Source organism: Anolis sagrei, chromosome 3 (genome assembly GCF_037176765.1).
Source record: "Anolis sagrei isolate rAnoSag1 chromosome 3, rAnoSag1.mat, whole genome shotgun sequence".
NCBI classification, from domain to species: Eukaryota; Metazoa; Chordata; class Lepidosauria; order Squamata; family Dactyloidae; genus Anolis; species Anolis sagrei.
In genome coordinates, this window is record NC_090023.1 from 212969972 (window position 1) to 212997887 (window position 27916).

Genomic DNA, 27916 nt, shown 5'->3' on the forward strand with positions numbered 1-27916 from the left:
AGCTTCAGAGCTAAATCTCCCACTAGTTAATCAGAATCAATAACCAATAATGAGCCCAACTTCTATTGTTTGAGGGGATGTAATCCTGAGGTTCTTTTATCGAGTCTGGCAGCAAATATGTGGGGAGTTTCACAGAAGAAATGCACAAACAGACACTATTTGGGATACAAAAGTCCACAGCATTATTGGTCACAGCTGTAGAGGTTTGGCTCTCATGGGATTAGATCTGATTATCATCTGCCTACCTTCTTGATGATATCTGGTAGCCCAGACCAAATACTGGGAACAACCTGTAGTGATAGAAGTGGGATACTACATGGCTGAAGCCCCACTGTGTGGAATTTGCTATCTGGGGTGAAATGAGAGTCCAAGTTGGGTATGCCCATATCTCTTCCAGCTCCAAAGTTCCATCAAGGCACTCTCCACTTGGCTTTAATAGCTCCAAATACAGTAACTATCCCTGATACACACAATTTTCATAATTTCATAGTTTTAGAAACAGGTACACAATGGCTCCTAGACTATCAGTTGAAAAACACGGAGTTTTATTGTTCTACAAGATGTATAGGTTCCTTTTTTAGATCACAGTGACCAGAACTATCCACAATATTCCAGATGTGATTGCATTATAGGTTTGTGTAAGGGCAGTGTGACATTGGCATTTTGAATTCCTTTTCTAATTTTGTTGTCACAAAGTAGTGGATGGTAGTTATGAAACATTTATCTTTGCCACTTAGTTAAAGTGCAAGAAAGGGTTGGACTGAGCACTGTACTCTTGTGGAAGCACAATGAAGATGGGAACAATTAAAATCTAAACTTACACACATAATTAAATACATTACATGCATGTGAGCCTTAATTTCTTTCATCAAATCATAGAGTTGGAAGGCTTTACTGGGGTCATCTAGTGTGACTATGTGCCATGCAGGGATATATAACTAAAGCACTCCTGAAAGATGTTCATCAAGTCTCCATTTAAAGTTCAACAAAGAGAGCACCTAATAGTTCTTATAAAAAAGAACTTCCTTCTAATGCTAACAAAGTTTTAAGGAAATAATCAATTGCAGCCAATGAGCATGAATATGGTGTTGGTCTTGGCACATTTTTCCCACTACTGTATTTGTAATAGTACAAAAAATGACAATGGAGTCTTTAAAAAAAAGACCCACTGCCAAAGCAAAGTATGAAATACCAAATCTTTCATCAAATTTAATCTAACACCATCACAAATTGCCAGTGTGTGCTTTTTTGCCGGCCTCCCTTTCCCTATTTTGAGAAAAGAGAGCTTTTAATTTACCACTATGCCCTGCTCCCAAACTAAGCTTGTTGTCCGAAATCTGGAGACAGTTGCCTATATGAAATCACTGTTATCAGGCAGCTTCCATAGCAGTGAGACAGTGAATCTGAACTGAGAGCTATCCAACGTACTGAAACATATTTTTAAATTAGTTTCAACACTGTTCCCTTTACATTTTTTGACAAATCTTTGTTGTATTTTATATGTTTATCCTGCACTTTGTTGCTTTGTAAGTAGCCTCGAGTCCCTTTAGGAATATGATGGCAAGATATAAATAAAGCTATTATTATTATTATTATTATTATTATTATTATTATTATTATTTGAAACACAACAAGATGAGTCCACAGCAGACACTCTGCTGGCTGTTGTATTGAATCACACGTCGGACACTTCCCAAGTGTCTAGGACTATGTGATGTATAACCAAATAATGCATGCAGATCCCAGTAAGGTGGCCTTCTCAGCTGGCAGATGGTAATTTTGTGTTTAAGTGCAGGCCAAGGTCTTTAGGCACTGCACCCAGTATGCCGATCACTACTGGGGCCACCTTTACTGGCTTGTGCCAGAGTCTTTGCAGTTCGATTTTTAAATCCTCATATCGTGTCAGCTTTTCCAGTTGTTTCTCTTCAATCCTGCTGTTACCTGGGATTGTGACATCGACAATCCATACTTTGTTTTTTAACACGATCGTGAGGCCAGGAGTATTGTGCTCCAAAACTCTGTCTGAATTCAGAAGTCCCAGAGTAGCTTTTTCCAGCTTTTGATCCCACCAGTTCTTTGTTGCAGGCAGATGGTATTTGTGGCACAAGTTCCAATGAATCATCTGAGCAACGGTGTTATGCCTCTGCTTGTAGCCTGTCTGCGCAATCTTCTTGCATCAGTTGAGGATGTGATCTCTTGTTTCATCTGCTTCCTTGCAGAGTCTACATTTTGTATCTGTCATCAACTTTTCAATTCTGACTTTGATGGCATTGGTTCTAATGGCTTGTTCTTGAGCTGCCAGAATCAGGCCCTCCATCTCCTTTTTCAAAGTTCTATTTGTGAGCCACATCCATGTTTTTTCTTTGTCAATTTGGCTCTCAATTTTTCCCAGGAACTTTATTATTATTATTATTGGTTTAGGGCCCCCTGAGCTGCTGAACTTGCTGACCGAAAAGTTCAAATCCGGAGAGCAGAGTGAGCTCCCCTGTTAGCCCCAACTTCTGCCAACCTAGCAGTTTGAAAACATGCAAATGAGATATCAATAGGTACCACTTCTGTAGGAACGTGATGGCGCTCCATGCAGTCATGCTGGCCACATGACGTTGGAGGTGTTTACAGACAACACCAACTCTTCAGCTTAGAAATGGAGATGAGCATCACCTCGCAGAGTTGCACATGACTAGACTTAATGTCAGGGGAAACCTTTACCTTTACCATTTTATGGTTCAGAAAAAGGGAAGTTTACAGGGGACCTTTGCTGGAAAATGGGAACACTCCAGCTCTGTCCAGCCCACAGGTAAGATGAAAAAGCAGTGTCTCCAGTTTTGGGTACTTGAGCATCTAAAATAATAATAATCATCATCATCATCATCATAATTTTATTTCTTGCCCACCTCTCCTCACAGCTCGAGGCGGGTTACAGCATTACTAATAACCACATACCTGCTTCAACCCAATGAAATTACTCTCTGCCTATATGGTTCCTCATGTACATACCTTCTCTAGGCTGTAACTGAAACTCTGACCTGTGAGAAATTTCTTTTCTTACAGCCTGCAAAAATGTGCAATGATTTATGCATCACTGACAACTGGAACCGGGAGTTTGTTTGTTTGTTTCCTGTCCAAATTGTGACTTCTCCCATGTTTCCTTATTACCTTGTGCAAAAGTTATTTTCTATAAAGGAGCACATTCCCATACAGAAAATCTGAAGTAGAATTTCAAACACATTGCCCATGTGTGCACAGTCATCTTCATTCAAATTATCCTGACGCTTGGTTGCAGTTCATTACAGATTTCTAACTCAAGGCCAGCACTTCAGTTCCTGGGAGCTAGCTTCCTATTGCACACCAGTGCTTTCTTTTCCCAGGCCTGCTGAGAATCAGGACTAAGTTAGGTAGCAGCTATGGGTGACCTTGGCACGCACCACTGAATCAGTGGCAAAGACAGATTCTGCAGAAGGCCATATGCACATCACAGCCCCACTAGACCCAACCAGCTGATCCCGTTGCTGTGCTAGACTGACCCTGATGTTAATGAACTGTGGAAATTCTAATCAAATTAACACTGCATGAAAGAGCAAGGAAGCTATTGTTATATCAGGGGTTGAAGAGCCTGTAGATAGGAAAATCCTTGGAATTTACTGCAGAACAGATAAACTAAGATGATGCAGACTTTTCTGCAGGAGCTCCCAGATGTCTACACATCTCTGCTTAGAACTTTTCCTTGGGCTATCTCTCCTCACAGTTTTAAATCACATAAAGTGGATCCATGCTCTAGTGTGATGAGGTCCATAATCTAATGTTTGAAAATGGATACACTGATCTAACAAGAGCAATGGAATCTGCTCCCTGCCTCCATGGTATTATCTAAACAAGCTATGAAGATGTGATACTGAGAATTAATCTGCTAGATCCAGCATGTTTCTATCTGTGTTAGCTTGTCTCCCGTTAGTGGCTGTAGTTAGCTGGATATCTCATAACAGGGCATGATAGGCATTAGGGCTGTGCAAAATTTTGTTCATGCCTCGTTTGTTGTATCTATTTTGTAAGATTCATATTAAGAAATGGGAGGCGTGCCCATGCAAAAATCTTAACATTCAAAACACTGACCTATGACTTTCGGAAGAGTTATGCAAGTCTCGTAAATAGCTCCAGGTCTCCTTCGTGAACATCGCTTCTCTCTCAAGAGGGCTTGGTTTGGTTCCCCCAAAGGGCCCTGAGGAGGATGGTAATGCCAAAGTGGAGGGGGAAGCCCTAATCCTTCCCCAAAGTGAGCAACGAAGGGGGCCCAGGGAGGGATGCCTGGCTCGATGGCCAGGCAAGGAAGAAGCCCCTCCGGCACATGGCTGGCCCAGAGAGAGTGAGAGACAGAGACCACAGTCACATTGAGGCTTTAATGAGGGAAGCTAGCAGAATTCTGGGAAATGTAGTTTAGGGCAGGGCCTTTGAATTATCTGCCTCAGGGGTTCTTATCTTACTAAACTACATTTCCCATAATTCTTCTTACAGCCTTGTGCCGCCTTCTCCTCCTCCTCCTCCCTGAAACTTTTGGAGGGGGGAAAACCTGTGTTCATTCTCTAAAGGGATTTCGAGATAAAGGGGGATTGTTGGGAGTTCACTCAACCATGTTACATAAGCAAAGTTGAGGAGCAGTAATTACATAATGAAAAGTAACAAAAACGTTATATCATTATAGTTACAATATGTACCCCTTACTCTAATTTAGAAACCATCTGCTGCAGCCCTCCCTCCAATTTAGTAATGTGTATTGATACTCTTTTTTTTTCAGTGATCACACAGGCCTAGTAGGCATACCTTCACCTCTTTGGTTTCAGATTTTAAGTGGAACCATGGCAGATAAATTGCATGTGAAGTTCAACACCACCCAATGACTTAAAATGTCCTATTTCACCATGGTTCCTTTTCTCCCTGAATGGAATGCACCAAAAAGTGTGAGGGCCCTTCTACACAGCTGAATAAAATTCCACATTTTCTGATTTGAACTGGAATATATGGCAGTGTGGACTCAAATAACCCAGTTCAAAACAGACACTGCGGGATTTTCTGCCATGATATTCTGGGTTATATGGCTGTGTGGAAGGGCCCTGAGTTTCCAGACAAGGCAAAGACATCTCAGGAAGTAAACCTATTTGATAGTCTCCATAGTCAGAGACTAGATGGCTTTGCAGAAACTGAGTGCCAAAACACTACATGTGATGAGGGTGGTATCTGCATGCTACTTAAGGCCTAACTGCCCGACTCTTGCCTCTTAAGTTTCTGAACATCACTTACCCTTCCACCCTCAGCGCAGTGTGAACTTCTCTGATTACTCTAGGGATGGGTAGGAAGTGGCTTCAAGTTGTCTGACTTAAATCTCCTTGATTCCCAGTTGCAATCTATAGCTAGGAATTTTACTCAGTACTAAGCCCAATAAAAAAGGAGTCAGGTTAGAAAAGATACTGTCATTAAATCAGCTCCCTCTTTCTGTGAAAAATAAACACAATTTAAATTTTAAAAAAACATATGAACTGTTATTCATAGGTTATTTACATTCCTGTCTGGGTGGAATTCTTGAATAAATGAACAGCTTTGTCATTTATAAAAGAAAAAAGACCCAATCAAGCATAACTTTTCTGAAAAGCAAGGGAAACCACAGTAGCATCATGTCACCCCATATCTGTGAGTTAATGTGATTGTATGGTCACACTGGGCTTCATTATATGGTAGAAACAATGGGCTGCCATCTTGTTACATGGTTGTAGTTCCCACATTGTTGCTCTCAGGTCAGTCCCACCATAATCCCAGTCAGGTGAGAACATGAGAGAAAGTCTTCTCGGTGGCTGCTCCCAAGTTAAGGAAAACTCCCTCCCTCAAGCAATTCAATTGGTCCCATTCTCCTTTCATCACTTGGCAAAGCTATTTAAGCAGGCCTTTGGCTTATAATTTATGCAACAAAACAAGCTTTTAATGTGTGCCATGTTTTCATCTTTTAAAAAATATTTTAAACTAGCCGCCCCCTGCCACGCATTGCTGTGGCCCAGTCTGTGTATATGTGTTTTGTGTGTATATATATGCATATATGTGTGTGTGTATTTGTGTATATGTGTATATATGTGTGTTTGGGTATATATGTGGTTTTGTGCATATGTTGTAGCGTATTTTTTGTTTTTTGGCTTTTAAAGTCTCTTTTGTTGTGTTTTCCAGTGTCTTTATGAGTGATGGTCACTCACTGGCCTGATAGGTATATTGTGTCCAAATTTGGTGTCAATTTGTCCAGTGGTTTTTGAGTTATGTTCATCCCACAAATGAACATTACATTTTTATTTACATAAGATTACCAGCCATCCCTTGCCACGTGTTTCTGTGGCCCAGTTTTGTATATCTGTTTTGTGTGTGTATGTGTGTGTGTGTGTGTGTATGTGTGTGTGTATGTGTATATGTGTGTGTTTTTGTGTATATATATGTGGTTTTGAACATGTGTTGTAATTGGGGTTTTTTTTTTTTTTTTTTTTTTGCTTTTAAGTCTCTTTTATGAGTGATGGTCACTTGTTGGCCGGAGAGATGTAATGTGTCCAAATTTGGTGTCAATTCGTCCAGTGGTTACTGAGTTAAGCCCACAAACGAACATTACATTTTTATTTATATAGATATTCATTCAAAAGTACTTTGGTTTTTCAATCTCTTGAAGCCACTCTGCAACCTGAACAAAAGAAAGGAAGGATACTAAATAAATTCATTTTAAAAGAGCCTTGCATGCATTTTGAAAACTCTGCACCAAGGAAAATGTGTCACAAGGTTTGGATGTTAATCCACAATCTATAACTATACCAGTAAATTCTTGATCTTAAAAGATCAGTCTTTCTGTGACCTCCTTTATCTATCCGCTTTGTATTTGGACTCTAATGTGCAATTTCTAGGCCTAACATTGTCATTGGGAGATTATTATGTATACCATTTTGTGGAATTTTTCTCTTTGAATCCTAAAAACTTCCTAAAGTGGGAATTGTTCTTTTATAACACATTCAGCATACTATTTGTATTGTGACATTCACATTCTGAACTGCCTTTCATACCATACTATTTTAAATATGATTTGAGAGAAATTATAGGGGAGTAACGCTCCATCTGTCTCTGGAAATAGTGTCTGCTTTTGCAAAATTTGCTAGTGATGCTTCATTCCCACCTCTCCTATTTTATCTGTTGCTGGCTAGATGATTGAAGGAGGAGCTGCAATGTGTTTATCAAGGAACTTGTTAAATGCATTTAAATCCCTTAAGCACCCACCATCTGGAAGCTACTGGACCTTGAGCCTCATTATTAACATGCTACACAGTACGAGAAAATACTATAGCAGTCAGATTTTAATGTGATTATATCACAGGATATTATGGAACGTGCTTCCCAGTTTGCTTTCAAAGAAATCTTAAGGACAGCTTAAGCTGTTATTCATTATAAGTAACACACTATACAGGTTTTAAGGTATTTCTGTATACATTCTCTGCTGTTGTTTCTCTCTGGCAAGTCCAGCTTATCATTCATCAATACTGAGTCCTGCTGGGACACAGAAAGCATTACAACAATATTAACATTTGCTTGCCATGGAACAAGGGTCAGCTGCTGTGGATCTCCAGATATTGCTGGACTCCCATTCCATAATCTCTCCTTAAATCTGGTTTCCATTTTTTCTAAATCAGTTAAAGTAGAAGCAACACCAGCAATACAGCAATGAATATAGGTTATGCCTTCATTACAACATTCTGAGAAGGGCAAAGCCCCAAAGGGAATTGTGTTCCAATCCATTTACACAAGTATATTGGGTTGGTTCCCCTACAAATATGGGCCATGCAAAGGACTCAAGAATCTCCATCCTTGGCTTAGAGAGCTTCCTTTGGGGCGAGTACTAAGGGTGCTTTGGGGTTGCCTTCATCAACTATCTTTTGTTTCTTGTGATAACTGTTGTTAAATAGCACTGACAGAAGGTGTTAACTAATTTGTCATATTGGTAACATTTAAGTATGGAGTTTTCTTGGCAAGAGTTATTCACAAAAAGTTTGTGGTTGACTTCTTCTAGAGCTAAAATGGGATTTCTTCCCCAGTGTCATCCAGTAGGTTTCTGTAGTGGGGTGGGGATTCAATTCCCGGACCACCAAGTGATGGTCCAACCTTCAACCCAATACATATCATGGTCTCTCTCTCATAAAGCAGCATATAAATGTCCATTTATCTGATAGTCCATATATCTATCATCTAAATATATAGCTATGGCTATAGATCTAGTACTGATAATCTTTTTCAATTTACTTCGGTAGCAAAAATGTAGCACCTTAAATTTAAGGACAAAAAGGTTCTTTTCTGTTTATCTTAGAGGTTCTATAGCATATGAAGGGTTTTCTAAAAGTCAACTACTATCTAGACTGAGCATTAGACATCACTGTGGTCCAATATTAGTTCCTTGGTTGGTATTCCAATGGTATAAACCATTTTGAGTTTGTATGAGGATGCTAGGTTTTTGTCAGGCTCGTCTTTCTAAAAACCATATTGAACTAAATAGCATCATAAAAGACCCAGTGTAAAAAAAAATAATTGGTTTGTGGGATATTTGTATAAAAATAATGAGATGCTTTAGGCAGCTTTCTGGCATCAATTATCTTTGTGCTCCCAATAGCTGGTAGGAATTCAGAGTTAGAATTTTACTTTACAGGTATGCTGATGAAATTCTAGATGGTATCCTACAAATGTGACCCCTTCAGCTGACACAGGGGAAAGAACAATAATGAGATTTTTTTTTCAAATGATGAACAATGCACATGCAAACAGTGACAGGCAGTCCCTGAGTTACAAACATCTGACTTACAAATAACTCACAGTTAAGAACAGGGGTGCTCTAACAGGAAGTGAGATAAATCAACCCCTAGGAAGGGAAATTCACTTATGAAAGAGTTATCATGGGTAAAAGGTGTCTCAACTGAAGCTTTCTCACCAATCCTTGTTTCCACAACAAGCCCAAATTTTCAAAATCCAATTATCACGGGGACAGAAAGTGAGGTGAAATCTTCTGATCAGAAACATAGGCTGCAAAATACAATGTAAATTTACCTAAAAGTAAATGGGTTATTGATTTGTATACTCCACATTTCAATATATGTAAATGTTAATGGATAGTGTTTCAAATAAGTATACAGTTGGCCACCCATATTCATGGGTTTCACACTCACGGTTTTGATTATTTGTAAGCTTATATGCTGTCCATGCCTCCGGAAATTGGGGCCACTGTGTGAACATTCACAAGGAAACCTGGTCTTCGGGAGGTACAAGGAGACAAGGGATCACTACCTCCCGTGATCCTAGATCTGTGTATCTGGCTATTTGTAACATACAACTCTTTATTTCTCTTTGACTCTCCTGCTCCTTCTTCAAATACCCAAGTGCAAAACAGGAAAAACATCGTAATATATTTTACAAACTGAAAAGTGGCATAATCCATGCACAAATAGAAGATGCCAACACAGTAGCCATATCAGTAAATTATAGCAAAATAATTGAGTTTTCAATGTGTCCTTTTACATTTAGTGTAACACGAGCTTTCGTCTTAACTAACACATATCCTGCCAAGATAAATTTGTAAGTCATTAAGAAGCCATAGGATATTTGTTATCTATTTCAAAGCTGAGGAATCTAATCACAGAACTGAATTGTATTTGCCCCAGATCTCAGCAGATTCATCCAACACTTTAGAACATTTTTCACCATGTACTAATAAACTGTGAGTAAGGCAAATAAAGTTAAACTGTGGAAGAAAATAAGGATTGGGGTCTGGGTCTGGCTTTGATTTCAGAAACCTAGAAACATACACAGCTCAGAGCCATACTGGCTGTTTGCAGATGTTAAAGGCAGATGGAAAATCACTTACCCTGAAACTCTAAAGTAAATTATGAGACAGATCCCTTCAGAAGGCTAGAAGTGAAGCTCTTGAACAGAGAAGCATATTCCTCACCTTGAATTTTTAATCTTGCAAAAAGCAGTGGATTGACAGCCCCAGCAACATGCATCAGTTGGTTTATAAAAGAGGTCGGCGGGCAACCTGAAGGCACATTGAGATGGTGGCAATTACGAGCTCCCACATGACTCCCAAACAACAGTACACCATGGCAGCTCCATTTTGCCTTAAACCTTTACCAACAACAAATTCCTACTTCACGTAGCATTTGACTTCCATTGTATTTTAAACAATTATCTGTACAAATGAGGGGCTTGAGTTTCCTGAACAAAAACATCTTTGTAACCATTTCTGAAAGATCTGAGAGCAACACACTTGCTTCTTTTTGTTAAAAAAAACCTAACATTTTTTTCACAGTAAGTTGAAAGGCTTCATGTTTTATATGTGTTCATTGCAGAAAAATGAACCATTTGACCCATGAAAAAGATCTGAACCTAGTTCTTCTTAGTCACTCCAGTGGCCTCCAGCAACACAAGTCACTTTCTCTTTCTATAGATAAGTGAATACCAATTTCAAAAATCTCAGTGTATTATCTGGCTGAAATGAAACACTGGAATTTAGTTCCTCCAAAGTGCATCTTCTCCATTCATAGCAATCTACTGAGTTGGGCATGTGATCACGTCTCAAATCATCAGGAATTAAATGTGGTTTAGCTGGATCATGTTGAAAATATGTGGGCCAATGACTGAAGCATCATGGAGCCCCGGGTAGCACAATGGGTTAAACCCTTGTGCTGGTAGGGCTGCTGACCAAAAGATTGGCAGTTCGAATCCCATCAGCTCCAGCTTCTTGTGCCAGGACATGAGAGAAACCTCCCACAGGATGGTAAAACAACTGGGCGTCCCCTGAGCAATGTCCTTGCAGACAGCCAATTCTCTCACACCAGAAACTACTTGCAGTTTCTCACGTCGCTACTGACATGAAAAAAAATGTGAAGCATCATTGGAAAATCTGAGCTCATCAAAAACCTGAAATGATTATATCTCAATTTTATTTTTGCTATTTTTATAAGCAGAATAGTTAAGATGTGAAAGAGAGAGGAAGGAATGATTCCGCTGAAATCAGCAAATGTGCCCTTTTTCTAAGAGAATCCACCTGTCTACACATGAGCCTGCCAGATTACCTGCTGATATAAATAAACTTAGTTTTGTTGACACTGGTGGCATTCTGCCAGTGTAAAGCACACACGCCTTCAGAAACAGAACAAAGTTCATTTCAAACACAACAAATGCATGTAAAAATAGCATTTTTTAAGAATTTGTGAGGGCAGTTTTAAAAATGTTTAGAGCTGCTGTAAGCCAACAAGGAACCCCGAAACAGGAGGGCCAATGCATATTTCCATAATGCATTCAGTTACTAGTCCAGTGGAGAAAGATCAGATGCTTCAACATACATTAGTCTCTAACTGACCATACAAGCTGATCATGGCTGTAACTACATGAGCAGGCTGGGAAACTGGATAGATGCATTTCATTTCCTTCATAAAATATGCCACTTTTAAAACTTTTAAAAATCTCTATTATTATAATTTTAGAATAGCCTCCTCACATGAAGAAAGAATGCTTCTACAACATGGCTGTATAGCCCTGAAAACTCATAGCAACCCAGCCTCCTCACTGTTAGACATAGGAACACAACACAAATTCCACAAGCACAATTTGTATTGTTTATTAAAAGGGCACACAAGAATGAGGCTCCTAGCAATATGAACAATGTTGAGGAGAAAGCCTCATAGCTGATATCATATTTGGTCACCTCATTTCGAGCAAGCAACTTTTCCAATTAGGCACTGTTGCAAAATTGCTTAATTGGGAAGGCAGTGGTGATAGCCCACACAAACAGAAAGGAAAAGTTGGGGATCTTCCACCCGCCCTGTTGCTTTCCTGGATAAAAATACAAGAGAAAGGAAGCCAGTGATAGACCCTTTCAGAAGAAGTGATTTGCCATTGCCTCTTTCCACCTACTCCATCTCTTTCCAACACAAAATGAGAGATCTTTAACCCCAGCAAACAGCACTAGTCATGTAAAAAATGGCAATGCCACCACCCTGATCTAGATAGGACACACACTGCTATAGACAGTGACAGACCAGATTTTCCTGGAAATGGAGTAATAAATAAATAAAACTTTATTTGTACCCCGCTACCATCTCCCCAACGCGGTGCGGCTTACATGAGGCCAAGCCCACAGTACATCATTATTTTATTTGTCGTGTCAGAGCAACCAGCCCATTATATTACATTTCTAACAGAACAAAGCAAACAAACAGACAAATACAAAACTTGTGAGTTTGGTAGTTGGTTAAATGTCCTTTGACCAGTATCTGGCCACTTGGAGTGCTTCTGGTGTTGCTGCAAGAAGGTCCTCCATTGTGCATGTGGCAGGGCTCAGGTTGCATTGCAGCAGGTGGTCAGTAGTTTGCTCTTCTCCACACTCGCATATCAAGGATTCCACTTTGTAGCCCCAGCACATCATAAACAAAGGCAATAACAAATAATCAATACAAACAGTTAAAATAAAACTCAAAACCAAAAATACACAATAAGCAATAAACAATAACAATAACAATAACATACAGCATTTAAAAACCTATGGCCGGGCCAAATGTAATAAGTAAGTTTTGGTACATTGCATTAAAGCCTAAAAGAAACACTTTCACTGCTAAAGGGTTGTACTTCATGTGCCAGGATCAAGACAACTACCAAGTGGATACAATTTATTAACTTTGTCTGTATGAGCAGGCCCTGGATCTGGGCAGAATTCTGCTGGCACTGTCTGGGAGTTAGCATTTGCTGCCTTGTTTTGGTTCTGCATGCTGAGTATCTCTTAAGAATGTCAGAAAGAAAAACATTTGTTAGTGTTATATTAGTATAAAAATATTTTTATAAACTAGTAAAAGGGTACAATAGTAAAATTGTAAAATTACCAAAATACTAAAAAAAAAAACCCCTCTATATATTTACACTATAAAACATTCAGAAACTTCAGAGATAAAACAAGTCCAAGAGTCTTACTGTATCAACTAATGCCCAAAGATTTATAGAGCACGTCCAGTCTTTGATGAAATAATGTCTCTAATAGCCTTTTGCGTCAATAAACATCTTCAGGCTGGATTGAGTTATGAACATCCACAATACACAGATGCAGGAAGTTCAGGAAAACAGTTCATATAAAGATATAAGAAGATTCCAGATTGCCTGCACGACCGTATCCTTACAGATACAGAACAGAGGTAAGGTGAAAGAAGGTCCAGTCAGGAGGAAAACAGGTGTACTTCTTGATACCTTTTATTAATATTTGGACATATGAAAATAAGGAAACAAAAAGAATATCCAGGATACATTTAAAAACAGAAGCATAAAGTGCTACAAACTATGCTGTACATAGTTCTACATTTTAATTTAAATGTCTGTTTATGTTCTATGTTTAATATGATTTTAAGGTTTAATTTATAGTTAATGGTATATGTTATCATTTTAGTTATTATGCTTTGGTTTCGTATATATGTTGGCATTGAATCTTGCCATTACTTGTTGTACACCGCTTTCAGTCCCCTCAGGGGTGAGAAAAGCAGTATATAAATGCAGTAAATAATGAATAAGCAAATAATACAGCCCTCCACATCCACTGCAATTAAGGGCACAGGACCCGTGAAAGTGAAAAATACTGATTTTTTTTAAAACCTATGATCAAATTCCACATAATGTTGATCATAGAATCACACTGCAGGACCTTGAGCTCCCTAGAGCAGTGTTCTCCCTCAGAATCTCTAGGTCTTCCTGGAAGACTTCCTTATTCTTGGAGAGGACATGAATAATCAAATCCGTAAGAGCCAAATCCAAAAATGCAGAGGACCATTGTATATATTATTAATATGCAACAGCGCATGGGAATTTAAGAGCTTCAATCAATATTGCTGCTTCTTTGTATTAGGTAGAATGTATATAACAATAACAGCATGAGGAAAATATAAATTAAATGTGTATATGTGCTGTATGAGGGTGCATATCTAGCCGGTTCAATTTTTAGTTCTGCAACAGGTTTCCTTTGTCTTCTTCAGAAGTTTCCCTAAAGATTAACTGATAGAACACACCCCTGTATTAGACTCCAGATCTCTCCACAACTATCAAAGGGAGAAATGATCAATTTCAAGCAGAAAAGCAGTGGGTAGAAGAAGCATACTGATTCTCAGTTAAGTTTTAAACAGACATGACCAGAGAACCACCCACACTTTTAAATAGAAAGGAATCATTCCTAAACTTAATCTTTTGGCTCTGCTGTTGGTGTATCTTCAAATCATTATGACTTATGAAGAGCCCAAAGCAAACCTATCATAAGGTTTTCCTGGCAAGTTTTATTCAGGGAAATTTACCTATCGGGCTCAGAAAGTATAACTTGCCCAAGTCCATCCAGTGGGCTTCCAGGCCAAGTAGGGATTCAAACCATAATCTTCAGAGTCATAGTCCAATGCTTGCACCATTACACCATACTATCTATCATTATATTTAGCTCTATATTTACCCTCTTAGCCTAATTTCTCCTTGCTGAGCAGTGTGTAGTAACCTCCACTTACAGAAATACAAGTGGAAGAAGGAGGCTGTAGAAATATAGGTGGAGAAAGGTTCAGAACTTTCTTCTCATTCAGACACGAAGCTCATCTCACTATGGTGGATACTTTTGTTGTTGTTGTTCATTTGTTCAGTCATTTCCGACTCTTCGTGACCTCATGGACCAGTCCACGCCAGAGCTCCCTGTTGGCCATCATCACCCTCAGCTCCTTCAAGGTCAATCCAGTCACTTCAAGGATGCCATCCATCCATCTTGCCCTTGGTTGCCCCCTCTTCCTTTTTCCTTCCATTTTCCCCAGCATGGATACTTAGCACTTTGTAAAAAGACATATGAGCCTTGTTGTAATGTTATTTATAAACTACTGAATAGAAATCTGAAATCCAATAGTAGATGTGATAGTATGGCCCATTTGAGCTATTTCCACAATGGAAAATTAAGCATTCTGTAATTGTTCTACTGATTCACTTACATTTTTCTCTGAAGACTATTCTGCTAATCCTTTTTTTATTAATAGCAAGTAGACTGTAGAAATTGTAAGAATATAAGACATATGATACAGAAACTCTGATAAGAAGGATTGTTGATTCAGAAACCGCAAAATAATATAATACTTAATACAACATTGGTCCCCGATGTAAGGGCAAAATGTTCCATATCATATTTTACTTGATTTATGTTAATTAAACACTTAAATTAATGGGTTTTCATAGCTTTAATAAACAACTTCTCATTATATCAAAGTGATGATCAATATCTTTCCAAGTGTTCCTAAATTAAAAATCAGAAATTTCCTTGAAGTTATTTTTACATCCCAAAAATGAAAATAAGCATTCCACATAAAAACAGATTTTATAAAGTTTATTTTAAGTTCCCACCACCTACAGCAACTCAGACAGTGTGTCTCTCATATGGCTTCTTAATGTATGATAACCCGATTTCTTAGAGGTTGAAAAAGGTTTTTCATTGTGGAGAAACATGTAAGGCTTCATATGTAAACAAAGGTTAAATGTTGCAAAAGTAACTCAATGCCCTCATTTTAATAAGTCTAAACTGAAAATAAGAAAATCTAAATAGAGTTAAAGATGTTCCAATCTGACCTGGTATCTAAAATAAAAAAGAAATGTATTCACTAGAGTCAGCTCAAGATTACCTTTCTGTTCTCTTGAACACAGAAATAGTCAATCTGGTGTCCTGCAGATATTTTAGGCGATGACTCCCATAAGTCCTAGCCAGGATTGCTCATTACATAAGGCAAAACATCTGGAAGGCTCCAAATTACCTACCTCTGTCATAATGAACTTTGCAATTGTATAACACATGACCTTACACCTTCATACATAAATGTTCCATTAAGATAATTTTTAGCTCATTTTGATGGAGAATAATAACATTCTTGTTTTTTTCAATGTAGTTTCAAGGGATATATTTAGAAAGAGATGGATTGAAGCAATATAATATGCATCAAGTTGATTACCAATTTACCATCAATCCTCAGTGTATTTTCTTGGAAATGACCAGAACTTACAACCAATGATAAGTTCCCATTGGCATAAGATTGCTTTTAAAAAGGAGAAGTGACTCCACTGATAACTACAGAATGCAGAGTGGCATCCTTGTAGCAAACATTATTGTCAAACTTTCCTTCTTATCAGTGATCTCAAGGTAGTATTTTAGTGCACGTTACTATAAAAGCACCATATATTATTATGCAAAATATTTCCAAAAAGAAAAATGTTTAGTTCAGAAGGTGCCAAAACAGTTGACACGGTGCACTGATCCAATGATTCAGACCACAATTTTGGGAGGTGGGTTGCTAAGTGGATAACCGCCACCAGTAAAGCGTGAAACTCTGGTCCTCGGCACCGAGAAGTCATGTTCCATGGTATTCAAGACTCTTTCCTTCTCCCTTGTGGTGGAAAAAAACAAGAAAAAGAAAGGAAAATTATGTGGCACATTATATACTTTCTCCCTTGGTATAATTTTCAAAAGTTCTGAAAGTTTTCTCAGTTGCAACTGTTATATTGGGGATCATTAAAAATATGTTGATGAAAGCCTGTTAAGCTAAACAGCCACAATTAGATGTCTGTTTGGATCTAATTAAATGACTGCTGATGGTATGCAGAATTATTAAAAATTAGAACTAAATGAGCTCTCCTAATGTTACCCCCTTAAAAGGGTCAACGTTTCTCATTAGAAGTAGACTAAGTTTTGTCACTCGTATTTTCTAATCTCAGTGGTGTTCTTCCAAATAATAATTTGTTTTCAAATGAAAGGCTGAAATCAAAGGCAGAAAGAGTATATCTTCTTCCTTGGCTGGATTTTAATGAATAAATCGTGTTAACCATTTTCACATTTAATAGACTTATAGTGATAATTATCCAGTGTGTTCTTTTTAAGCAAAACCAACTCTGTCTACATAATTTTGAACCACAATCAGTTCTAGGTTTTACACCACAGAATGAATAGTCTCAGTTTGCATTTATCAGCCTTAAGAGAAAAGAAGACAGTTTAACTAGTTCACTCAGTTATCTAATGAGGGAAGAGAAGAGCCCCCTTCCAGAGTAGCACAAAGCTGCATTTTCCCAGCCTAAGATGTACAATTACATAAATGCCGAAAAATATCTCAATAATTTCACCAGACCATTATAAAGTTATAGTACAATGTGGCTCTTTTCATGCGCTATAATAAACCATGGCTAGTATAGGTTTGGCTTTACTAATATAAGACTCAGGCTTACATTCTTTTTCTCAGGTACGGCTATGAAAAATTATGTTCCAGATTGACCAGAGCTGGCTATTTCAAATTAATGCAAACAAAGTTTGTTCAATATCAACTATGGCTGGGGGCAGGGGGGCTGCCATTGATAACTATGGCTTATGATCATTTGTTTCAAGAAACCACCAGTTAAAAGTTCCAATGTAAACTAAACAACATCAATAAAAAACAGTGAAAACTTCTGATTCCATGGCCCTTCAGAATAAAAAGAGGGCAGAAGCATATGACACCCCTGCCCTGGGTCCACAAGCATGGCCAAGTACATTTTATTTTTTATTAACACAATTCTTAACACCTCTTTTATTTTGCAGCAAGATTCCACAAAGTCAAATGTCTCTTCTTGGGATGGGTGTTGTTTTAAATTTGTTTTCTAGTACAGTAGAGTCTCGCTTATCCAACATGAATGGGCCAGCAGAATGTTGGATAAGCAAAAATGTTGGATAATAAAGAGAGATTAAGGAAAAGCCTGTTAATTGTCAAATTACATTATGATTTTACAAATTAAGCACCAAAACATCATGTTTTACAACAAATCAATAGAAAAACAATCCAATACATTGTAACATTATGTAGTAATTACTGTATTTACTAATTTAACACATAAACATCACCATATATTGAAACAGCTATGGCTCCGGGCAGGAGGCAGACTACACTGGATAATACAGAATGCTGGATGAGCAAAAGTTGGATAAGTAAGACTCTACTCTGCTATATATCTTATCCAAAATAACCAACTCCTGCTGCTAGCAGGACTAATATGAAGTCTGGTGTGCTGGAAGGGTAGATTGCTACAGTTATATTGGTATAGGAACTCATATCACTGAACAATTATTTGTCCTTTTAAATCAGATAAGAAGTTGGCTCCATTGGTTGTTTCTGGTAGAGAGTAAGTTTCCTCAATCGGCACCACTCAGTAATGAGTGTACACTGGACGCAGCTTGCATTTTATACCTGCACATTTCACCTTTTAAAAAATATATACTATAGGATAGATGTTGTTTTTCTACATGAAACCAACATGGGTTGAACTGGAACCAAAAAAAACCAAGAAAGTTCAGATCATCAATCCTTCTGCAGACTTCCTCACAGAAAACTAGATCCAGACTTTCAAAGTCAGATTCAAATTTTAAGCCATAATTTACATGCAGTTTGAGGTTTATTATAACTTGCAGTCTAAGGACTTCATCCCACGGCTTTAGTGCTTTGTTTCCATGCACCTCAGAAATTGAGCCTCACAGAGGCCATCACATGACTTAAGGGCACTTCTGGTGGGACTCCATGGGGATTGTTTCCAAAGTACATGGATATGGAGCCCTAAAGCTGTCTTAAGGAAATGGGTGTTGCCCGACTTCAAACAGGGAAAAAGTGGAAGAAAGTGGGGGGAAAGACAGAGCTTGTTGTGGAAGGGATGTGGAATAGCTGGCAATCCCAGAAGACAAGGAAAGCCAGGAGGGAACAGAGTAGGATGGTTCCCTCTACTCCCTCCACCACTCTGTTGGTGAGGTGAGCTCCAAAGTGTGGTTAAAAATGAGCAAGTCTCCTTATGGAAATACCTTGGCAAAGGATATGACTTAAGTAGGATGGATGCAATGGAAAAAGTCTAGACTGAGACATGTAATTTCATGACTCATCTTACATAATAGAATTTTTGTAACAATGCAGGGTAAAGCACTCACACACACAACCCTGTTCGTTATAGATGTCCTTGATTCACATATAATATATACTCTCTGTTACCTTTTAAAATGTAATTGCAACAGAGATAAAATTCTAGAGATAGAAAGGCGAACTTATTCCCCTTTAATGCTGAAATGGAAAAGTGAAACCCAGAGTTCAAATTCTAAAGATTATAGCTGTTTTCAAAAGGACACTTAGCTGCTGGAAATGGATTGCTAGACGTTATAGCAGCATTGTGTATTGATCATAAACCTCCAGGAAGGCCATTAGCCATGAACAATTGTTGCTAATTCCAAACATCAAGGCAGCATTATGCCATTTGCAGTTAGGCAGAGGTCACTTTTGATCGCTGACTGTTTTGCTAATTCAGTCATCAGAAATATTTGCTATCTTAAAACATGATAAAGGAAGAGAAAGGGGTTTCAATGGAAATTAATTATTCTGAATAGGGTACTAATACAGTTTCTTGGGGAAGTGATTGGGGAAAGAAAAAATGCATTATTTTAAATGCTTTCAATCCATGTATTGGGAAAAATCGTTACAAAAATCGAGCCAAAAAACTGCTGAACACTATCAGGATAGTTAAATACTCAATGATGTATATACAGGCAAACAGCTAGTAAGTGTGATTCTATCGATTATGTGGCAGTTTTTACATGTATGTTTTTTTCTCTACAGGAATACCCTGTAGTCCTATTTAATCAAGGCAATCATATAATGCTGTTCAATTGATAATGTGGAGAATCACTATACACAGGGATGCTCCAACATCTTATAAACACAGATTGAGTTAGGAAGAAAGGAATTATAAGAAAGGAAATGCAGTTTTTGCTAAGTCTCAGAAATCTGAACAGGAGAGTTTTAAACTGAGGCTCCCATCTACACTGCCATATAATCCAGTTTCTGAATGCAGATTAATTGCATTCTGAAACTGGATTCTATGGCAGTTTAGATCCAGCTTGAGTTATTTGGGGCTGAGAGACCATAGTATAGTGAACGTGTTCCTTGGATGCTGCAGATAATAACTTGACTGTTACAGAGACAACTAGGCAAATAGTATAAGAAATCAACAGTGGGATGAAAAAGTCTTAAATAAGCAGCTAGGAGAATAGACCCATGGTCTAAAATGTTTCTACATTAATTCACATAGCATAGATGAACTTGAATTCTTAATACAGCAAAACAAATATTATATAAGTATTTATTTATTTATTTATTACTGTGCTTGTATACCGCCGTTTCTCAGCCTAAATTGGCGACTCAACGCGGTTTACAACAGTACAACAAACAACAATATTCAGTTTAAAACCATAAAAAACAGCATACACAATACACAATATACAATATTGGCCCGTCAGTATCACTGAAAACTGTCAGAGTGAGTCTCATGATTTGAATGTAGTAACAGGAGTTATAACCTATCTCAAAGAAACAGAGAAAACTGGAAAGAAGGAGTAGCATAGTATGTCATAAATTTTTACATGTGTGAAGAGATCCATGACTAAAATCCTGGAAACCAGGTTGAAAGCATCTAGGTAAAAAATAATGGGGGAAAGAAACAATTGGGATATCATTGGCATCAATATCACAAAATATTTTAGGGGAGATAATTAAACAGTCTACAGGCACTTAGAAAGGAATGCTGTGACCACTAAAAGTCAACACGTTTCTCAAAATCAAGTCTTGCCAGACTAATCATATATCTCATTTGTTAATAAAAATTACACCCTCAGTAGATGAAGGGAATGCTGTGAATGCAGCATATCTTGATTTCAGATAACACCTTTAATAAGGTCCTCCATGAATTTATTCTTACAAAACAGCTCCTAAAATGTGAGACAGACATTTGCACCCAAGAGCTCCTCTGCATCCTGAAGTAAAGTGACTAATGACTAATAATGTATCACAAAATATAATCCTAGGCCCAGTGCTCATCAACTTTATCAATGACTTAGATAAGGGTCTTCAAACTTTTTAAACAGAGGGCCAGGTCACAGTCCCTCAAACTGTTGGAGGGCCGGATTATAATTAAGAAACATGAATGAATTCCTATGCACACTGCACATATCTTATTTGTAGTTCAAAAAACACTTAAAACAATACAATGATTAAAATGAAGAACCATTTTAACAAATACAAACTTATTAGTATTTCAATGGGAAGTGTGGGCCTGCTTTTGGTTGTTGAGATAGGATTGTTGTTGTTGTGTGCTTTCAAGTCGTTTCAGACCTAGGTTGATCCTGAGCGAGGGCTGGGTCAATGACCTTGGAGGACCGTATCCGGCCCCCAGGCCATAGTTTGAGGACCCCTGACTTAAATGATGGAAGAAAGAGTATGCTTATCAAATTTTCAGATGAGACCAAAGTAGGAGTGATACCTAATGTCCCAAAGAGTGGTACTAGAATTTTGACAGAGAGAAATGTAAGTTACTACATTTAAACAGAAAAAAATGAAATCTACTGATATAGGATAGGTAGCACCTGGCTTGACAACTGTATATGAGAAAGAGATAATCATGTTTAAATGTGTGAAAGGATGTTATATTTAAAATGAAGCAGCTTTCTGCTGGTTCTGAGACTAGGCCAAAGAGCAATGGATTCAAACTACAGAAAAAGAAATTCCACCTAAACATTAGGAAGAACTTCCTGATGATAAGACCTGTGTGTGACAGTGGGATACACTGCTTCGGTATGTGGCAAAATCTCCTTTTTTGGAGGGGTTTAAATGGAAGCTGGATGACTTTCAATCAGGGGTGGTTTGATTATATATTCCTGCATGGCAGGGGGTTAGGCTGAGCATTCTTTGTGGTCTCTTCCAGTTGTATGATTCTATGGCTATCTGTAAGATCTTTTACACTGAGAAAAACAATTATCCATAATATACTAGTCTTGTGGGGCCTTCTGTCGATGAGGGAAGAATTGGGAGATTATTAAGCTCTTAGCCGCCCCAAGTCCCTTCAGGGAGAGGGGGCAGGATATAAATAAAGTTTAATAATAATAATAATAATAATAATAATAATAATATAGTTCATTTATATGTAAATAACAAAGCCTACATTTCCAATCCCAGGGTGTTAGTGAACAAGCAGGTAAAAACAAAAAAGAAATGCAGCTGAAAAAATATCATCCTGTATTGATACCAAGAGATGGAAAAAGATAGGTAGCAGAAATGAATGAGATAAAAATATGGCTTTGTGAAAGCTTCCAGGCTATTTGTTCCCAAGGTATGTGCATTCTTCATTGATGTAGATTCTCTATTCACATAAAAGATTCAATTGAAAAAAGATTATCTGAGGTCATTCTCATACAAGACACTTACAGCATAGTATGTTCTATTTTACTAGTCTCACCATGGGAACAAGTACATACACAAATACACACACATGACCTTACAGTTGAACAATAATTTAGTACTAAATACTGTTGCTACTACTGTCATTATTCCTAGCATTGCCTCTTACTTGTTTTCCTGTTCCTTGCGTCTTTGAGTAAGGTATTTCTTTTTCACATTCAGAAGCTCATTGGCAAGTCTTTCGATTTCATATTTGTATTCTTGACTCTGTGATTCATACATGTTGAGTTCTGAAGACAAAACCTGTATAAGCCAAAACAAAACCAATTAGAAATTATTAAAATAAACACAATGGGTGATTTGAATTCTTCATGTCTGGCTGAACAAATTGTGTTGAAGGCTATGCTTTAGAAACATATTTATGCTGGGCAAATTCCAAGCGTCACAGGTAACTGTCTGCATAGCACACTGATATAAAGAGTTTTTACCTATATTGCATATGCAGATAATTTTAGGGTCATACAGGGTAACTATACACTGGTTTTGGAATTCATCTCAGTATGGCAGTAAAAGTGGAAATTTTGAACAACTTGCTCCAAAGCTTTATACACCACTGAGCCCTTTTTTAAATACCAGCTTGACAGAAAGCCTCATTCTCTAGAGCAGGACTTAAAGTCTTTCTGCTCATGACCACTTTCCACCCAGAATTTTTTACATGACGCTAGGAGTATAGATATATAAAACAGTATAAAAAAATCAAACATTTACTGATAATAAAGCAGCATTTACAAGGCTTCATATATAGGCTGATTTTCCATTTTGTGGATTACAACTGAAGCATTTTCTTCAGAATTCACTGTAAATACTGCATGTTGTTGCTAAGAGATTTGTATAAATGGGTGGTGATTGTTGTTGTTGTTGTTGTTGTTGTTTAAAGCATTTATATTTCACCCATCTCACTCAAAGGGGGCTCAAAGAACACAGAACACATATACGACAAACATTCGATGCCGTTAGACAAATAGCAGTATATGTCGGCATTTTTCCCCAACTTCAGCGTCCTAGAGATTGTGCCCGATTCAGGCCTCGAGGGGGTGCTGTCACTCCATCCTCTATTACAAAGAGCCCTGTGACAAAGATCCTTCCTTTGATCGCTGGCATTTTCCGGTATTTCCTTTTTATGATTCCGCAAAATACCTCCCTGCTTAAACGATGCCTGATTTCTCTACTCACAGCTCACAGCTCTTTTCAAACTGCTTAGGTGGACAGTGAGCTGGGCTGAAGGTCAGGTACTCACGCTGACCCGGGCTTCAAACAGCCTTGAGTCAGCTTCATTACATTATATTATCTATGTAGAAGGGCCCTCTATGTACCTTATCACTTTAACACTGGGATTCACCACATATCACCCCATATCCCACATTGCCTGACTTACCTTTGGCCTCATCTCACAAGGGGAAGCATCCGCCACTCAGCCTTCCCCCCACTGTTGTTGTGGCAACACAGGAAGCGTCCCGTGTTGCCGTAGTGGCAGCACACGCTTCTTCCTGTCCCCTTTTGCCACGGAGCCCCACTGAAAGTAGGTGTATGTCGTGCAATGGGCTCTGTGGCAAAAGCAGAGAAGAAGCAGCATATGACAAGCAAATTAGCTCCTATGATGAGGTCATATGTCATTTCTATCTATTTCTTTATAGTGTGTTGTTGAACGCTTTATAGTGTTTTTGCTTTTTTTTTCTTTGTTGCATTATTTGTAACTTTTATTGTATGTAAAAAATCTTAATAAAAATTGTAACATACATATACATATATCAGTAATAACTTGTCTCGTTACACATTGGTCTTTCCTTATAGGAAGATGTTTGCATTAAACAAAAGGTTTTAAAGCAAAATATTTGCTGGTATCAAAATAATGTCATTCCCTTATACAAATGACATTCATGAACCTCTACTTCCCAAGCATGTAAAGAAGATTTCTGATGTAGCATTCAGTTGTAGAATCCTTTGCACAACCAGCTACAACAGGGACTACAAAAACAAATGTATTACCCCACACACAAGTGGGGGGAAAAACAAAAACTCATTAGTGCAGTGTTTTCCACTACTAACATTGCATTGAAATTAGGTCTTTAATTGCAAAAACCCAACAAATGAATATTGTGCATATTTAGACTCTCTTTGAACATTTTCAGAGGGGAGCATCCTCATTAGGAACACATAGGTAAGCTAAACAAAAGAACTTGTAAACAAAATGTGAAACTTCTATGCTAAATATTTAGTTAATAGGTAGAGATAGAAGTGAAAAGATAATGAGCCAGTAGAATCTGGGTGATTTTATTCACTTAGTTTCAACAATATTAATATTAATGAAGCAATTGCCATAAACAGGCTATTTTATTAACATATTAAACACTCATCCACACTACACTTCTTGTCTGACAGTGCAACAATGTGAAAAAAATGCAAATAGTCATGAAACAGCTTAGAAATCATGAGGTGAAGAAACAAATAGATCTTTCATTTTGTTCTCAGGCTTTAACATATACTACTATTTTATTTTCCTATTTCCTTTATGCCTATAAGAGCTAGAAACTTTAAAAATGCACAATTGCCCTGTGTTATTATCTGCCTATATAATATGTCTGGCTAGAACACAAAAAAACCCCTTGAAGGCCATCTATCCTATGTGTAAGCTTGAGCCCACACTATTGCTATATTTAGCTACTGACTTTTCCCCTTACTATTGTCTTTAGCGTGCATGCAAAGAAAAAAGCAAACAACAATGACAACAAAAACGAGCACTAGTGGATTCGGTTGTATTTCCATACCAATGAAAATGAGGGGGGAAATGGCATGTTACACAGCAGCCAAAAATGCTACTTAACATGGTGCTTCAAGCAGTTCCAGAAGGCATAAACAAGCTTTTCTCACCAAAGAAATCCTGCTTTACGGTGACAAGGGGTTAAGAGAGATTACTCTTGTCAGCCCTTTAATAAGATGCGAGACTAATATACAAGGACATACTGTTAGAGAAAGATGAAGGATTTAGCAATGTTTTCTCAATCCATTTCCGCTAGCTTGTTAAAGACAGAAGGAAAACGGTTTTGACTGGCACATTAGAAAATCTCACTCATTTGAAAAGGAAATTAAGCCTCATACAAAATTCTGGCAGTGTCTCCACAGGCCCAAGTGGGATGCACATTTATAGTAATAGCTTGTAAATTAATACTCTAATTAGATTTTCGTTTCTTAATTTTATAAACAAACATTATACTACAAAACCCTACCCTCAACATGGTTAGGGAATTTACACACTAGCCTTCCTCAGTAAAGCATGTATAATAAAATCATGGACCTTTCCATAAAACCATGCTTCACTGCTACTGTCCAAAAGAAAATGTGCTTTTCATGTAAGAGGGTTTGTGTTCACCTTAGATGTCTAAAAATGTAAGAACTCTGCTACACCAGATCACAAGTTCATTGAGAGCAGAGCTTTCCAAACATCTCATGTTGGTGACACCCTTTTTAGACACGCATCATTTTCCGACATATTAATTCAGTTTTATTAGTAAACTAGAGGTTAAATCTACCCCTTTTAAGATATATGGACACATACATAAATTGTAATAATGAAATGTGTGGGGACACAATATATCTCATGAAGTACCTTTCATTTATATTTAAAAAAATATATGTTTTATAGCTTATTTCACATGAACCCAGAGGCTTCTTGTTATATTCTTGTGATACACCTACACACTTAAGCTGATACACTAAGACATTGTGACACACCGTTTTGAAAGGTCTGATCTAGACCACCATTCAGTCTTCAGATATGGCAATCTAGACAGTTCCAGAAATCCACAAAGCAGGGCATCAAGGTAATAATCTGAGTTGTTCATATCAGCATGTTTTTTAACAATACCATTCTACACATACTTATTTGGAATAGGCCCCACCAAATTCTACAAAACCTACTTGTGAATAAATATGCAGAAAATGTCATTGTGTCCTATTGTAATGCAGGATTACTGGCCCAAATATAAGCTGTTGCACCTAATTTTACCACAGAAAACTGGGAAAACTTATTGACTTGAGTATAAGCTGAGGGTGGGAAATGTAGAAGCTACTGGTAAATCTCAAAATAAAAATAGACACCAATATAATTACATTAATTGAGGGGTTAGCAAGTTAAATGTTTTGGAATATTTACATAAAACTGTAATTTAAGATAAGACTGTCCAACTCTGATTAAATCATTATTCTAACCTTCTTCAATGTAAATGTGCTTACATATCCTTCCAAGAATCACCATAGTTTATTTTAACCCCAGTCTACAGTGTGAAGGGAGTTGTGAAAAGCTGGGGAAATTGGGGTGGGAAAGAGGGGCAGCTGGAAAAGACTGGGACGGGGAAAGGAAGATTCCAAATTGAGTAAGACTGAGTAAGATCCAAACTGAGTAAGACTGAGTAAGATTCCAAACTGAGTAAGTACAAAAGGGGGCTGGAAAGGTGGAAAGATTGGAGAGGGAAGAGAGCAAGTGGAGAAATGGGAAATATTGAGGTGGGAAAGGGGGTTGAGAAAGTGGGAAAGACTGGGGTGAGAAATAGGGGCTGGGAAAGTGGCAAACTGTAGTGGGAAAAGGGGGCAAGACTGAAATGGGAAAGAGTGGCTGGAATTTGGGAAAGGCTGGGATGGAAAGGGAGCTGGAGGGAGAGGGGCTGGGCGTAATAAAGACAGGTAGGAAGGGCTGGTACATGAGGTCACGAAGAGTTGGAAATGACTGAACAAATGAACAACAACAAAGGAAGCAGAAAGCTAGAAAAAAGACTGGAAAAGGAAAGGGGTGCTGGAAAAGTGGGGAAAACTGAGGTGGGAAGGGAGGACGTGGGCTGAGGAGAGGAAGTGTGTGACCTCCCTTCCCTTCTCAACACAGTAAGAGGAGAGGAAGGCACAAAAGAGAGGACAGGAAGGTGTGCAGCCTCTCCTCCTCTCTCGGCACAGCGACCAATTGAGTTGCTGTGCGGAGAGGTGAGGGGCCTGGCAGGGAGGAGTGGGGCTCAAAGAAGGACCCTCAGTCAAGTATAAGCCAAGGAGGGCTTTTTCAGCCTAAAAAAAAGGGCCAAAAAACTAGGTTTATACTCGGGTATATACAGTATGCTTCCTCTGAACACAAAGATTCCATGTGTCTATCATATCTAATACCTATTGATGTGATACAAGAAAGAAATATGAACTATAAATCACAACCTTACCATAGGCCGAATTAAGCTGCTAGTCCAGTCAGCAGACACTGGGCCAGCACATTGTTTCTTACTTCATTATTATTGCATTTTTACTGGAAGGACCCAGACACGTCCTTGTGTTATTATTTTTTTTTGGTCTGAAATGCCTGTTTCTTAGCTGTTGGGGGAGAACAACTACACTTTAGATTTATTTTTTATCATATATTTCTGGGGAAAAAACTCTTACTTTAAGTTGCTTGGTTTTCTCCCGTAAGGTATACCGATACAACTGCAATTGCTCAGCTGCTTCTGGTCCGGGTTGACGGGCTAAGATGTGCTTCAGTTCCACATACAGCTTCTCCTTTTCCTAGGAGACAGAGT

General features: G+C 38.1%; 1 protein-coding gene across 1 annotated transcript in view; it reads right to left on the bottom strand.

Moving 5' to 3' along the window:
* Positions 1–15409: 15409 nt before the first annotated feature.
* The window catches only part of CFAP58 (cilia and flagella associated protein 58), a 109826-nt gene continuing 97319 nt past the window's right edge, over positions 15410–27916 (bottom strand). The window contains exons 16-18 of the mRNA XM_060767014.2: positions 27783–27902; positions 22483–22616; positions 15410–16472 (exon numbers count right to left, since the gene is read on the bottom strand). Of these exons, the coding sequence (XP_060622997.2) occupies positions 16352–16472; positions 22483–22616; positions 27783–27902 (375 nt within the window). The 3' untranslated portion in view covers positions 15410–16351. The remainder of the gene's footprint in view (positions 16473–22482; positions 22617–27782; positions 27903–27916) is intronic.